Source organism: Odocoileus virginianus, chromosome 11 (assembly GCF_023699985.2).
Source record: "Odocoileus virginianus isolate 20LAN1187 ecotype Illinois chromosome 11, Ovbor_1.2, whole genome shotgun sequence".
Lineage (NCBI taxonomy): Eukaryota > Metazoa > Chordata > Mammalia > Artiodactyla > Cervidae > Odocoileus > Odocoileus virginianus.
Genome location: NC_069684.1, coordinates 20,539,469 through 20,555,912, shown reverse-complemented (window position 1 = coordinate 20,555,912; position 16,444 = coordinate 20,539,469). Strand labels below are relative to the sequence as shown.

Sequence of the window (16,444 nt, the reverse complement as noted above, 5' to 3'; positions counted from 1 at the left end):
CCCTATCAAATAACCAATTGAATTTTTTCACAGAATTAGAACAGAAGATTTTGTAATTTGTGTGGAAGCACAAAAGACCCTGAATAGCCAAAACAGTCTTGAGAAAGAAAAGAAGAGCTGAAAGAATCAGGCTTCCTAACTTTAGACTATACTACAAAGCTACAGTAATAAGACAGTATGGTACTGGCATAAAAATAGAAATATAGATCAATGGAACAGGCTAGAAAGCCCAGCAATAAACCCACACGCCTACGGTTACCTAGTATTTGATAATGGAGAAAAGATAATCTCTTCAATAGTGATGCTGGGAAAACTGAACAACCCATGTAAAAGAATGAAATTAAAACACTCCATAACACTATATACACAAAAATAAACATAAAATGGGTTAAAGACCTAAATGTAAGGCCAACACTATAAAACTCTTAGATGAAAACAGGCAGAACACTCTGACAAATCGCAGCAAGAACTTCTTTTGACCCATCTCCTAGAGTAATGAAAATAAAAACAAAAGTAAACAAGTGGAACCTAATTAAACTTAAGAGTTTTTGCACAGCAAAGGAAACTGTAAACAAAGCCCCCAAAAAATAACACTTAGAATAGGAGAAAATATTTGCGAATGAAGCAACACACAAGGGACTAATGTCCAAAATATATAAACAGCTCATGTAGCTCAATATCAAAATAACAAACAATCCAATCAAAAAATGAACAAAAGACCTAAATAGACATTTCTCCAAAGAAAACAAACAGATGGCCAAGAGGCACATGAAAAGATGTTCAACATCACTAATTACAGAGAAATGCAAATCAAAACTATAGTGAGATATCACCCACACTGGTCTGAATGGCCATCATCAAAAAAGCTACAAACAAAAAATGCTGGGGACAGTGTGGAGAAATGGGAACCCTCTTATAATGTTTGTAGGAAAGTGGATTGGTTCGGTCACTATGGAGAACACTCTGGAGGTTCCTTAAAAAACTAAAACTAAAACTGCCATGTGACCCACAACTGGGCATATACCCAGAGAAAACCATAGTTCAAAAAGATACATGCACCCTGATGTTTATTGCAGCACTATTTATAATAGCCCAGACATGGAAGCAACCTAAATGTTCATTGACAGAGAAATGGATAAAGAAGACATGGCACATATACACAGTGGAATATTACTCAGCCATAAAAAGAACAAAATTGTGCCATTTGAAGAGATGTGGATGGACCTAGAGACTTTCTTGCTGAGTGAAGCAAGTCAGAAAGAGAAAAACAAACATTATATATTAAGGCATATATGTAGAATCTAGAAAAATGGTACAGATGAACCTATTTGCAAAGAAGAAAGAGAGACACAGACATAGTATGGACATCAAGGGGGGGAAGGGAGCATGGGATAAATTGATGGATTGGGATTTACATATATACACTATCAGGTATAAAATAGAAAACTAAGAGAACCTACTGTATAGCACAGGAAACTCAACTCAATGCTCTATGGTGACCTAAATGGGAAGGAAATCCAAAAAAGAGGGGATATGTGTGTATATATGGCTGATTCACTTTTGCTGTACAGCAGAAACTAGCAACATTGTAAATCAACTATACTCCAATAAAAAATTAATTTTAAAAAAGAAGAATATAATGCAAGGAATTGACAGTTTGGTCCAAACAATAATGTACCAGGCCTACACTATCAAGAGGGTGACAGGTTGGGGACTGGCTCTCATAGCCCCAATACTCAGGGCAAATCTCTTACATCCAGACCTTTGTGACCTGCCTTCACTTTCCCAAACTGACTCTGGTCTTTACTTTCTTCCCTTGTTACCTACAATACCTCTGAGGGCCTCCTCTCCCAACCTGATGATGGCCAAGGGCAGTGTTCCTTTCCAAGAATCAGCTATGATGCATTCTTCAGGACAAAAGAAAAGACAGGGAATGGAGCCAAAGCTGGCCACTCTGTCCAGGGGACCTACACATGTAAATGAGTCAGACAAAGGCTCTACTCTTGGAAATACCAGGTAAAGTTGACCTTCCAAGAGATGTGCCACCCAGCCCTCTTCTCATCAGACTCAGCCAACTCCTTTAATCACGTCAGTACCCACCAGCCTGAACTGGGCTCCAGACTGCTGAAGTCATGGGGTCTTGGAGCTCGGAAGCATCTGCCATGTACTGACTGAGCTCGTAGCTGCTGGAGGTGAGACCAGACTCATGCTGCCAGAGAAGGTTGGACTCCTCTATCAGAGACGGCTGGAAGTTAAAAACAACAAGAACACATGGGAAGAATCAGAGGCACTTTCAGAGAGACAGTCCTCCAGTGTTTCTTCAAAGCAACAAAATTCAAACTTTCAAATAAATCTAATGAATGTGGACATATTGAAAGGAAAAGAAGGGATCATTCAACTGACAGTTCTCACTAAGGGATTCATTTTGGCCCCATGGGTAGAGAGCAGGTCCTGGGGTCAGGGGGTTTTAATTCAAATCCCAACTTTGTTAATACCAGGCTCTGTGACCTTGAACAAGTGACATAGACTTTCTAAGCTCAGTACCTTCATTTGTAATGTAGAGAATCATACCTATCCAATATAGTTCAAGTACTTACCACCTGCATTCATTCACCAACTGTTTAATGAGCACTTACTATGCTCCAGGTGTAATGCTTTCCCTTAGGATACAGGTATAAAAGAACTTCCCTGGTGGTTCAGGGGCTAAGATTCCATGCTCCCAATACAAGGGGCCCAGGTTCGATCCCTGGTCAGGGAACTAGATCCCCCATGATGCAACTAAAAATTTGCACACCACAACTAAAAAATTCCACATGCCGCAACTAAAAAAATCCTGCATGTTGCAATGAAGATGCATGCCACAATTAAGACCCAGTACAGCCAAATAAATAAATATTTTTTAAAAAAGAAATTCACAGAACTTATATTCTGGGAGGATTGTAAAACAGATGCAAACAATGGATACAAAAGCTCTTTGTCCACTCTGTCAAGCACTGTACTCATACACGACTGCTGTTACTGTGTTGTTGTTACTGTTAGTCCTAATAGGTGCCCAGCCCTGTTAAGTATTAGGTATACAGAAGAAACTGTTCCCCCAAATCATACAAATCTAATCAGGGATAGAAGATTAATACAAGACTGTCAAACATTAAGACCTTGTCTCTTGTAACTTTTCCATAAGTCTAAAGTTATTCCAAAATTGAAAGTTTAAAAAATTCAGGAGCTCCATTTCATAGCCCAACTGGTACACACAGTAAGATTTCAGAAGACAGAAATGGAAGAGTCAAGAAAGGTTTCACAGTCTGCTTTTCATACCCAAATTAAAAGATGCTAGCAACTTCCCACTTCCTGAGTAAACCAAATTGCTAGTCCACTGGGGTACCAGTAACATTTCTTTTCTTTCCCACCTTGGAGTGACTTGGGTGATATTTTCTGACAGCTAACTTGGCAAAAGAAAAAAGAAAAATGCAAAAGGGCTCGATAAGGTCCCCAGACCCAGAAGATTGGAACAGGAAACAGGGAAAGGAGGACATGGGCATGGAGGCTCTGCCAAGAGGGGAGGAATGGTACCCTTTAGACTGCTGGCACCAGGGACCCCCACCCCCAGGGCCCTGCCCTGCCACTGCTGATGATGTCAGCGGAGATGCCCTGTCACAGACCACCAGCCCTGTGTCACTTCAGGTTACCTTGTTTTTCTCGGCCCCAGTCAGCGGACTCTCCATGAACAGGTCCCCGGGCCTCTCCTGTCCAGAGTTAGAAGCAGGACTGTCTTTATAAGGATTCTGACTCTTAGATCTGCAGCAAAATGACAGGAGCATGTGAGGGGGGGTCCAGGGCAGGCCAGCAAGGCTGAGCTGCTCTGTACTGGAGGCTGCTCTGCTGCAAAGTGTGGGCAGGTGTCGGGTTGACCCACGTGCCACAGGGAAAAGCCTTGTCCTCCCTTGTGCTGCCACAGTCTATTAAACCAGAAAAACAGGAACTCCCGGGGTTCATAGTACAGTTAGTTACTAGAAGTGGCCCCAAACTCTGCAGAGAATGCTGGGTCTCTGTGGCCTGGCATCCCAGAATGACTTAAATCAGAGCAGGCGGGTTGGTGAGTTTCAGGCAGGGGAAAGGCCTCAGGGTACCAGACAGCTACATGTACAAAATGCTCTTCCCTGCTCTTCTCACCCCGGGGGAGAGACCATTCTTAGGGCACAGGACTGGGCAGAGGAGAAGCACCCCATCCCCAGGCAGGATGCAATCATGAGAACTTCTGCAAGGCCACATCTGTCCCAAGGCCAACACAGAATTAAGGCCCTCCTTCAAGACGGACCTCAAGTAACCTCACAGGTTTGGGGACTTAGGCAGGTCTGGGGAACTGCTGCTCAGAATTAAGAATCCCTCCTTCCAGGGTCCATGAGAACAGCTGGCTCGGGCCAGCCTGAGCTCCATCCCTGTAGCCAGAACAAAAGCAGACAGGCTTCTGAAGATGAGGGACCAGTACCAGATGACATAGTCTGAATTTGGCTGAATCATGTTGAACCAGCCTCTCCTTTCACACTTACTGGAACTGGGTCTCCCTGTTTGTTCCAAAGGGACTATTCTGGTTTTCATGTTGATGATCATTGAGGTACTTTTGATCTCGATGATCTTCCTGCCAGATATAAGGACTCCCTTGCCTTGGCACTGCACCCTCAGAGAAAACAAAACAAAGACAGGTCACTTCCTATTCCTAAAAGTTTGGAGATACTAGCAAGTTGTAAAGCTGGGTTATTGGAGCATGGCAGGTATAAAGACATACAGTCATCCTTCTGTATGCTTTAGGGGATTGGTTTCAGGACCTTGGAAAGTTAAATTCCCTTATATATTAATAAAATGGTGTAATATTTGCATATAATCTATGCATGTCCTCCATAAACTTCAAATCATCTCTATATGACTTCTAAATACTAATAATACCATATGCATGCATGCATGCAAAGTTGCTTCAGTTGTGTCCGACTCTGTGCAACCCCATGGACAGCAGCCCACCAGGCTCCTCCGTCCAGGGGATTCTCCAGGCCAGAATTCTGGAGTGGGTTGCCATATAAACGCTATGTAAATAGTTGTAAATACAACATAGGTGCTATGTAAATAGTTGCCAGCAAGCAACAAATTCAAGTTTTAAGTTTTGGAATAATCTTTTTTTCAAAAATTTTTGATCATCAGTTGGAGGCAGACCTGCAGATTCAGAGGGCTGACTGTATTTGCCAAATTGAGTAAGGTTGGTACGTGAAAGCCAAGAGTGTAAGTCTGTAAGATGAACCTCAGTCTTCTCTGAACCAATCAGCATGACTGTATAGGACGGTGCAATCGTGGGGATCTTCTGTGTGTATGTGTGTGTGTGTGTATGTTTGTGTTTTCAGTACTGAAACAGATTTTTCTCTTTGCTAGCAGGTCAGAAGCTGCCATTAACACATATCTAAATCCTTACTATTGATACAGGGTATAAATTCCTTTTTGCACAAATCTGCCACTCTGTGATGGTCAGACTCACTACAGCCCAGCCACACACTTGATGACTTCACTGTCAAGAACTGACTTCACTGCTACTTGGTCAGGGAGAGACTATAATCTTGATCATAATGAGGAGTAGAAAAAAAAAATGGATGAAGTACAAACTATCAGTAACACTAATAACATAATAACAGTTTCAGTACCATCAACTATGCCTACATGTACAAAGAAAAGTGATTCTTTTCTATCTCTTCTCAAGACATCTAGCAGCAGTATGTTTGCTGTGGCCTCATCTGACCAAGAAAGAAGCAGGCGGGGATGAGAGGGAGTGGGGGTGGAGGCCTAGGATGAGGCTCCGAGCATGGCCCTTTTGGCCTCTGCCCTGTCATATCAGTGGTACCATCCCAAAGGCTTCTTGGAGATTATTCCATACCTCTTTCTTCCTGAAGCTGCTGTGGGTGTCCATGGTAGTAATAACTTCCATAAGCATATTCTTCCCTTAGGGCTGGAGAGTAATAGTTCTGATAGAGATCCTCAATGCCCCACCTAAAGAATCACAAAGAAGGCCACTCATTGAAGGATGAGCATAGCAAAGAGAAAAACCAATGGAGAGCAACTTTCCCAGCGGTCCAGTGGCTAAGACTCCATGATCCCAATGCAGGGAACCTGGGATGATCCAGGTCAGTGAACTAGATCCCACATGCTCCAACTAAAGATTACACATACCGCAACAAAGATCAAATATCCTAACTGCCACAACTAAGACCTGGCACAGCCAAATAAATAAATGATTTTTTTAAAAGAAAAACAATGAAGGACTTGACAAACAAAACAACTTCAGAGGACAAAACTGTGACACCCATCTAGAATCTTCTCTAAAGCTATGGTTCATCCTACAACCAAAAATCTAGTATTGGAGCAGGAATAGGATCATCGTGTCAGAACAAGGCTGCAATATTTACAGTAAAACCACAGCCAAGTGTCTCTTCTCCTTCCTCATGATCCCTCTTACTCCTCAAATACACACATCCAACAAAACGAAATATTATCTAAGAAAACCCTGACCTGATATCACCTTAGGAAACCCCTTCCCAAGATAATTGTGTAAAGTACACAATCAGTCAGTCAGTTCCGTCGCTCAGTCATGTCCAACTCTTTGCGACCCCATGAATTGCAGCATGCCAGACCTCCCTGTCCATCACAAACTCCCGGAGTTTACTCAAACCCATGCCCATCAAGTCGCTGATGCCATCCAGCTATCTCATCCTCTGTCGCCCCCTTCTCCTCCTGCCCCCAATCCCTCCAAGCATCAGGGTCTTTTCCAATGAGTCCACTCTTCCCATCAGGTGGCCAAAGTACTGGAGTTTCAGCTTCAGCATCAGTCCTTCCAATGAACACCCAGGACTGATCTCCTTTAGGATGGACTGGTTGGATCTCCTTGCAGTCCAAGGGACTCTCAAGAGTCTTATCCAACACCACAGTTCAAAAGCATCAATTTTTTGGTGCTCAGCTTTCCTCACAGTCCAACTCTCACATCCATACATGACCACTAGAAAAAACATAGCCTTGACTAGATGGACCTTTGTTGGCAAAGTAATGTCTCTGCTTTTTAATATGCTATCTAGGTTGGTCATAACTTTCCTTCCAAGGAGTAAGTGTCTTTTAATTTCATGGCTGCAATCACCATCTGCAGTGATTTTAGAGCCCAAAAAAATAGTCTGACACTGTTTCCACTGTCTCCCCATCTATTTCCCATGAGGTGATGGGACCAGATGCCATGATCTTAGTTTTCTGAATGGTGAGCTTTAAGCCAACTTTTTCACTCTCCTCTTTCGCTTTCATCAAGAGGCTTTTTAGTTCCTCTTCACTTTCTGCCATAAGGGTGGTGTCATCTGCATATCTGAGGTTATTGATATTTCTCCTGGCAGTCTTGATTCCAGCTTGTGCTTCCTCTATCCCAGTGTTTCTCATGATGTACTCTGCATATAAGTTAAATAAGCAGGGTGACAATATACAGCCTTGACATACTCCTTTTCCTATTTGGAACCAGTCTGTTGTTCCATGTCCAGTTCTAACTGTTGCTTGCTGACCTGCATACGGGTTTCTCAAGAGGCAGGTCAGGTGGTCTGCTATTCCCACCACTGTAATTCCCATGCATATTATAGATGGAAATGAGATGGAAAAGTCAAATTGGACCATCTTAAATATGCTTGCTGTTATTGCCTCTACCCTTAACAGACCTTCCTTCAAGAATTCAACACTATTTTTATCAATTAATAATTCTTTACTATTTCATAGGGACAGAATTCTTTATAATAACTGTCATAATTTCAACCTTAAACCTAGAGGCAGGAAAATATCATCTCACCTGAAAGAGCTAAAGTAAAAAATAGATGGCTTGCAACATTCCATAAAATATGAAGGCCAGGAGTAAAAACTCCAGATTCTCCCAGAATCACCTCACAGAGACCTTTTCATTCTGAACTGGGAGACTACAAGCTTCTATCCACTCTCTGATTTTTTTAAGTTCCCATTCATTCACTCAGTGTATATATTTTCTGTGTAGGCATCACACTGTAGGTGCTGTTCTAGGCACTAGGACTCTTATGTTGCGGGTGGGTTTGGTGCTAACCCTGGGAGAGTCATCAAAGAGGATAAGGAACTTTTTATAGACATCCATAGGAAAAGCTTTTCCATAGTCCACAAATCCGGCCTTTTGTGATCCCAGAGTAAGAGGGTCTCATCTGCCGTCTTGAATTTCACCATTCTTTCTACTCTCTCCTCTGCCCCCAACACCCAATCGCATTGTGATGGCTTCTTAAGAAGCTCCCCTAGGGACTAATAAAGGGAAATAAACTATATTTTCAGCCACCAAAATCCAGCCTGGGAGAGGAAAGGGTTTAGCTAAGTCAGTGTAGTAGGAGGAGGAAAAGGAAGAAGAGAAATAAAAGGAAAAGGAAGACGGAAAAGAACGATCTGTTCATAAGCATTTGGGAGAGCTGGGTCAAGTCCAAGCTCTAAACTCATACCTTGAATACAATTGACTGGGATAACTGCCTTTGTAATAGTCAACCCCAGACACAGGTGGATGCCATTCCCCAGGTCTGGCTGCATAGTGAGGCTCCTGGTGGTCTGCCCTGAGGTCCTGCTGTGGCTGGGGGCTCCGGCCCAAGTCTTGCCTTTGATGGACCCTCTCTCCATCGTGCCAAGAGTGAGGAATAGGCTGATAGTATCTATCTCTCCGAAGCCCTCGGTCTGGATCCTTTGATGGTGCTGGGGGCCTCCCTGATGGCTGAGGCAGCCACTGGGGAATCCAAGGTTCCATCCTAGATCTTCTGAATTTCTCTAGTGTTTTGAGTCAGCTATGTAGTTATTTATCTTCCTGCCAGACAAAACAAAAACAAAACAAATTATCATTTTAGGCCTATATCCAAGCATGATGCTTAATTAGGTTTTGTGAAAGAAGCACCGATGGTCCTCAAAAATCTTCTATCTAAAACAAACCACACAGGCATTGAGACAGAGATGTCTGAAAAAATCGCAAGTGGATACTTGAAATAAATAACAGGCTAGACAATTATACTGAGCTTGTTATAAAAATTTAGAAGTATATTTGGAGCAACAATAGATGTGGGAGGCCCAGGAGAGAGAACAATAATAGATGAAGCTCCAAAACACAATCAAAGTATTCCGATTAAAGACATGTGTGCTCACCTATTCCACCAACAAATAGTTATTCAGGAGGCGCTATGTTGCCGTAGAAATCAAGTGGGCTTTGGACAGAGCTAGACCCAGTTCAGATCCTAACTCTGAACTTCCCTGGTGGTAAAGTGGATAAGAATCTGCCTGCCAGTGCTGGAAACAAAAGAGACACGGGTTCAACCCGTTGGTAGGGAAGATCCCCTGGAGAAGGGCACGGCAACCCATGCCAGTATTCTCGCCTGACACAACTGAAGTTACTTAGCACACCAGGGAGATCTCACATGCCGAGGAGTAGCTAAAGCCTATGAGCCACAACTACTGAGCCCGCACGCCACAACTACTGGAGCCCTTACACTCTAGGGCCCGAGAGCCACGACTAATGAGCCCCTGTGTCACAACTACTGAAGCCCACGTACCCTAGAGCCCACACGTTGGAGCTACTGAAGCCTCTACACCTACAGCCTGCGCTCCACAAGGGAAGCCACCGCAATGAGAAGCCCATGGATGGTAACTAGAGAGTAGGCCCCACTCTCCAAAACTAGAGAAAGCCGGCATGCAGCCACAAAGACCCAGCACAACCAAAAAAAATTAATAAATACATTATTTTTTAATTTAAAAAAAGAAATCCTGACTTTGCCCCTTATGAGCGAGTTAAATTTTTCCAGCCTTAATGTCCTTACCCATAAAATGAGGACTATAATAACTGGCTGACTGGGTCACTGTCAGAGTTAGAGATACTCATGTAAAGTGCTGAACACTATGACTAGTATACATTAGCGGTTCAATAAATAACAGTGTTATCAGAGATAGAGATTAGCATATTGTGAGTAGCTGAAAAGATTTCCTAAATAAAAAGAAGCTTAGGGACTTTCCTGGTGGTCCAGTGGTAAAGAATTCTTCTGCCAATGCCGGGGACACAGGCTTGATTGCCGGTCCAGAAAGAACCCACATGCCTCAGGGCAACTAAGCCCATGTGCCACAACTACTGAAGCCTGCTTGTTCTGGAACCCACGCCTGCAACAAAGATCCCACATGCCACAGCTAAGACCCAACATGGCCAAATAAATAGATGTTTAAAAAGAAGAAGAAGAAGCTTAAAGTGACTTCAAGAGACATCTTTTCTAAATCCTTAAAGTCTTAGAGAACTGTGCTCTATAACTTGCCCATGCCTGCCCCTCCTCCAGGGGAGGCGAGGAGACGCAGGGTTTGGGATTGCTTCAGTGACAAACTAGAGAGCCATGTCTCAGTAATTTTCCTGCCTGGAGATTTTAAAACCTGGAAGTCACCCCAGGATCAAACTGGTTTTTCCCATTTATTCTTCGAAATGGGACATAGCTCCCAAGGACGAGTTACCCTCCAAGCTTCTCTGCTTGTATCACAGAGCAGCACCGGCACCCAGCTGCCTCCAAACAAAAGTACCCATCACCCCTTAGAGCTGATCAGGAGTCTCCTGTTGTCATGAGTATACACGGCTCCATGCTCCATGCTCCTTTTCCCTTGGGAACTATGTTAGGTTGAAAAGTTCTGATCGGATCCACAACCTGCTCCCACTGCTGAAACTCCCAGCCCAATATAAGAATGAATATCAGAAGCAAAGGTCAAAGGGTGTGTGTGTTGAAATCAAGATGTCACTCTGCTCCAATGCCGAGGAGCCAGGGTCCACAGCTTTGAGCAGAGAGCTGTAAGCAGAATGCACCAGAAGAACAAGGCGTAGAAGTGCCTTCTACCTCCAGAGCAATCACAGCTCAGGAAAACTTGCACCTTCCTTCCCATGCCAGCTTACTTCCTTGAAAAAGTCAGGTGTAACGAGAGCCTTTTCAAGAAAACCCCAGCAAAGGCCAAATGCCCCAGACACAATGAAAGGCTACCTGAGTCTTTCCTGAAGGCCTATGGAATTTGAAAGTATTTGGACACAAGGAAGCTCAACAAGAAGAAAGCCTCAGGATTTCCCTGGTGGTCCAGTGGTTAAGACTTCACCTTCCAATGCAGGGGGTGAGGGTTCAATCCCTGGTCAGGTAGCTAAGAGCCCACATGCCTTATGGCCAAAAAACCAAAACATAAAATAGGAACAACACTGAAACAAATTTATAGATAAAAACTTTAAAAATGGTCCACATCAAAAAAAATTATCTATTAAAAAAAAAAGATGAAAGCCTCTTCCACCTCATCCCCAGATATTTTCACTAGACAGCCCTTCTCTGACTGCAAATACACATTACCCACTCCCTTCGCCAAAGTCAACTACAGTTGATTACTGTTGCCAATATATCAATTCCAGCAAGTTAGGGCTCAGGTTACAATTAAGGACGCCAAGTGAAAAGCACTTAAGATACTTCAAATGAAGGCATTACATGCACAGGGACAAGTCATACTCACACATCCACATAAACGACCTTCCCTGGCCCCACTAAGATCAATATTGCCTTTCCTAATTTGACCAGCACAGCAAGCACAGCCCAGACAAAGCCCACAAGGGCGCTAGCGTCCCCACACACCTGCTCTGACAGCCGCCACCTTCCCTTCGCGCGCTCCCGGAGTGTCTTCTCCCCTCCTAGACACTGTCAAAGTCCAGGTGCCACATCTACCAAGACCTACCTGGCTCTCAGATCTACAGCCTGTCAGCTACCTTTGCAACTGCCCAGCCTCCATGCGCTGATTCACGAGGGCAAAGTACAGGCCAGCTCCCTCCTTCATCCAGACCCGGCTTGGCGTGTTTGCCCAGAACCCAGTCAGAGGCTGCTGCTTCCGTTTGCCTGGTAGTGGGCTGAGCCAGGTTCCTGCACATGGGAAAGAATCCAAACTTGCACAGCAAAGAACAGAGATCCCAAGGAGAGGAAGTGCAGAAAGCCCGGAGGCAGCCTGGGCTGGGGGGAAGAGCGCCACCTACGGGTTGTTAACTCCTCTCTGGGCCACGGGCGGCTCTATTGCTCAACCTCTGTTTCTTCTCTGAAAGAAGAATAACAAGGTGGGTTTTCCCAGGTGGCTTAGTGGTAAGGAATCCGCCTGCCAATGCAGGAGACTCAGGAGACGTGGGCTTGAACCCTGGGTCGGGTAGATACCTTTAAAGAGGAATAACAGTACTTAACTTAGGAGGGTCATCATGAGGACCACAGGCTGACTTCAGAGATATTGTGAGTTAAATTCCAGACCACTGAAATAAAATGAGTCATATGAATCTGTTGGTTTCCCAGTGCAAATAAAAGTTCTGTTGTACATGATACTGTAGCCTACTGTGTGCAATAGCTGTATGTCTTAAAAAAAAAAAAAAAGGTAGGACTTCCCTGGTGATCCAGTGGTTGGTAATCCACCTGCCAATGCAGGGAACACAGGTTTGATCCCTGGTCTGGAAGATTCTACAGGCCATGGGATGACTAAGCCCATGTGCCACAACCACTGACCCTGCACTCTAGAGCCCATGCTCTGCAACAAGAGAAGCCACTGCAATGAGAAGCCTGCTCGCTGCAACTAGAGAAAGCCCATGTTCAGCAAAACGTAAGAGCAAAACACAAAAAAAGACCCAGTGCAGCCAAACATAAACAAATCATTTTTTTTAAATGTATATACCTTAATTTTAAAATCCTTGGGGACTTCTCTTGTGGCTCAGTGGCTAAGAATCTACCTTCCAAGGCAGGGGACACGCGTTCCATCCCTAGTAGGGGAACTAAGCTCCCACATGCCACAGGGCAATTAAACCCACAACTACTGAGCCCTCGAGCCACAACTAGGTGCTGACACAGCAAACCACAAACAAATAAATGAATATAAAATACTCTATTGCTAAAAAGTGCCCAAACAATTACAATAGTAATATCAAACATCACTGATCACAGATCACTATAACAAATATGATCACAATGGGAAAATCTGAACTACTGCCAGCATACAAAATGAAAAAGAAAACAAAAGAAATATTGCCAAAATTACCAAAATGTGACGTGGAGACACAAAGTGAGCAAGTGCTATTGGGAAGGTGGTGCCGTGAGACTTGCTCAACGAAGCTTTGCCCCGACTTCAGGTTGTAAAACAACACAATAAACTGAAGCGATATAAAATGAGGTATGCCTTTAAATGTTGGTAATGATATATAATTATGTATGCTTTATAAATAAGTATTATCTTTCCGTTTCAAAGGAAATGAGCTAATTCTACTGGCTAAGGTAGGCAGAGTACACTTTGTGTGTGTTAGTTGCTCACTCGTGTCCGACTCTTTGTGACCCCATGGACTGTAGCCCACCCAGCCCCTCTGTCCATGGGATTTCCCAAGCAAGAATACTGGAGTGGGTTGCCATTTCCTTCTCATGGGGTCTTCCCAACCCAGAGATCGAACCCAGGTCTCCTGCATTGCAGGCAAATTCTTTACCAGCTAAGCCACTGGAGCAGCCCAGAGTATTCACTGGTGGGTAGTAAATGCCTGGTTTAGGTTTTTCTCATTCAAATTTCTCTCCATTGGATTCTGACTGTGCATCAGTTGTGTTATCTAGATGGAAGGCAAATTTAAATGCTCAATACTGAATTGAAGGCACTGAGAAGTTTCTATTACAACAAGAACATAATTTCTCTTGTTTGAGAAATACATTTCTTCAGGTGAACACAAAGAAGCTCATGTCTACTTTTGAATTAATATTTTAAAATTTAGCAAATCATCATGCTGTCTATCTTAAATTTGTACAATGTTATACATCAATTATATCTCAATAGAGCTGGGAGAAAATACAAATCAAACCCAGAATTTGCTCTAAAAAGGCTCAGATGTTTATCCTTTCTTTCAACAAACACTTACTGAGTCCTTACTGTGTGCCAGGATTTGACACACATAAGAATGAAGGACACTAGTCCTTGTCATCAAAACTCTATGAGCAAATTAACCTGTCATGCTGTTTATTAGTCCAGGGGAGGCCTGGACTAAGGGTCCATGGTTGGTCTCGTGATCAGAGAGGCTAAGGTACCTAAGCTATAAGATTATGACACAGAGGACTTCCATGGTGGCCCAGTGGTTGAGAAGCCATCCTGCAAGGCAGGGAACAAGGGTTCAATTGCTGGTTAGGGAACTAAGATCCCACAGGCCACGGAGCAACTGAGCCCACACATTCTGGACCCAAGTGCCACAACTAGGGAGTCCGTGCACCACAAGGAAGATCCTACATGCTGAAACCAAGACCTGACAGAGCCTAATTCATTAATTAATTTTTTAAGAAAAGGCTTTTGCCACAGCCCTTCAACTGACTCTGAGGACATGACAGCTGAATGTAGAATTCTCTGACTCTGGGTCGTGGTTTCTTACCGCACTGGTAGGCTTTGAGGCTTGGCTCACTAATAACCACACTGTCATTTTTAATCCTCCAGGAAAGAGGTACTGGAAAAGGACACACACAATGACCACAGGAATCAGAACATGGTTGATTACAACACAGGCTCAGATGTCAAATTATGTGTCCCAATATCTCACAATAACATCTCTTTTGGCTTATAACACGATGTTAGCTCTGCCCCAAGGGTTTCCCTGGTAGCTCAGCTGGTAAAGCATCTGCCTGCAATGCAGGAGACCCCAGTTCAATTCCTGGGTCAAGAAGATCCCCTGGAGAAGGTCTAGGCTACCCACTCCAGTATTCTTGGGCTTCCCTGGTGGCCCAGACAGTAAAGAATCCTCCTGTGATGCGGGAGACTTGGGTTAGATCCCTGGGTTGGGAAGATTCCCTGGAGGAGGGCATGGCAACCCATTCCAGTATTCTTGTCTGGAGAATCCCCAAGGACAGAGGTGCCTGGAGGGCTACAGTCCATGGGGTCGCAAAGAATCGGACATGACCGAGCGACTAAGCACAGCACAGCCCTGCCCTGTAACACAGCTGTGTCACTGAAATGTTAACTTTGGAAGATCTTACAGGTTATTTTAGCAACTTCATTTGGTTGGTGATAAAAGCAGATCCAGAGAGATAAAGTGATTTAGTCAACATCACATAGCTAGCTAGAAGCTCAGTTAAGATGATCTAGATGTACTGGGCTTGTCTTGCATTGGGCTTACCAAAGTGTGATTATTAATTATTCAAGAATTATGTGAGCCAACAGTAAAACTGTTGATAATTTGAAGCCCACCACAGTGGGGGTATTTACAGCACAGAAACTGGCAAGTGCTGCAAAACCAGGTTGTTGTTGTTTTCAGATAGTCACTTTCCCAGCACAATGATTACAACTCCTAACTCCTATTCCAGTGTTCTTTCAACCACAGAATTGTCATTCTGTTTCTAGCTTTCATCTCACACATCTGGGTTAAACATCTAGCCCCGTTATTGCAAATGCTCCTTTTGTGACATCCCAAAGCATCTCCAGTCATCTCAAGAGTTATTATGAAGCTCTTCAAATACTCACCAACCAAAATTAATTTTAATTAGCTTTAATTATTTTATATCGACATATGGCATACCACAGTTATATGGGTCATGAAATGAAACAGATTGTATGGGGTTTCAGCACTCCAAAAGGTTTGGGATTTATCAGTCCCTGCCTTTCCTAGCCCCATAAATCAACAGTTACTAAGTCTTTCAACCTGGCAGCTCAAGTCTTCCTGGTTTCTAACAAAATTCACTCAGTTTGACAGTACATTAGCATCTCATCCCCAACAGGAGTTGGGCTAAAATTGGTCTTGTCACCTCAAGTCCTGATCACAGTGGCCCTCACATGATCCCATAGGCTCTCATATGCTGAAACTGTTATAGTCTTAACATTTTTCCCTTCCCCAAGTGTCCTGTCCTTTTGCCCAATTCCTACTCTGCATGCCAACTGTCCACTGGAACTGGAAAGAAGAGTGAAAGTGAATTCGCTCAGTCGTGTCCAACTCTTTGCAACCACATGGACTGTAGCCTACCAGGCTCCTCCGTCCATGGGATTTTCCAGGCAAGAGTACTGGAGTGGGTTGCCATTTCCTTCTCCAGAGGATCTTCCCAACCCAGGGATTGAACCCGGGTCTCCTGCATTGTAGGCAGACGATTTACTGTCTGAGCCACCAGGAAAGTCAAGCCCTGGAAATGGAGCCCTGGTCAATTACCAATTGTTTTGAATTTCCTTTCTCTGCCTTCCTCTCCAGATACCAGATCACTAAGAGGATCTTGCTTCAAATACCCTAGTGTGACATCTATCTAACAAAAGCATCATCACTGCTAATAATGCAGTTAATCTCTTCCCACCAGAATAGTGCTGCTAGACATGAACACCCATCTAGATCCAGGTCAGGTTTGCCATGAATCCCTGAGCACTAGGATTTAATGACTGG

The 16,444-nt window shown here is 43.8% G+C and overlaps 1 protein-coding gene across 1 annotated transcript in view; it reads right to left on the bottom strand.

Annotated features, from left to right (window-relative positions):
- SEC16B (SEC16 homolog B, endoplasmic reticulum export factor) overlaps window positions 1-16,444 on the bottom strand; it is a 63,338-nt gene that overhangs the window by 34,453 nt on the left and 12,441 nt on the right. Inside the window, exons 2-6 of the mRNA XM_070474035.1 lie at window positions 8,508-8,860; window positions 5,912-6,024; window positions 4,548-4,668; window positions 3,687-3,795; window positions 2,101-2,245 (exon numbers count right to left, since the gene is read on the bottom strand). Coding sequence (XP_070330136.1) covers window positions 2,101-2,245; window positions 3,687-3,795; window positions 4,548-4,668; window positions 5,912-6,024; window positions 8,508-8,803 — 784 coding nt within the window. The 5' untranslated portion in view covers window positions 8,804-8,860. The remainder of the gene's footprint in view (window positions 1-2,100; window positions 2,246-3,686; window positions 3,796-4,547; window positions 4,669-5,911; window positions 6,025-8,507; window positions 8,861-16,444) is intronic.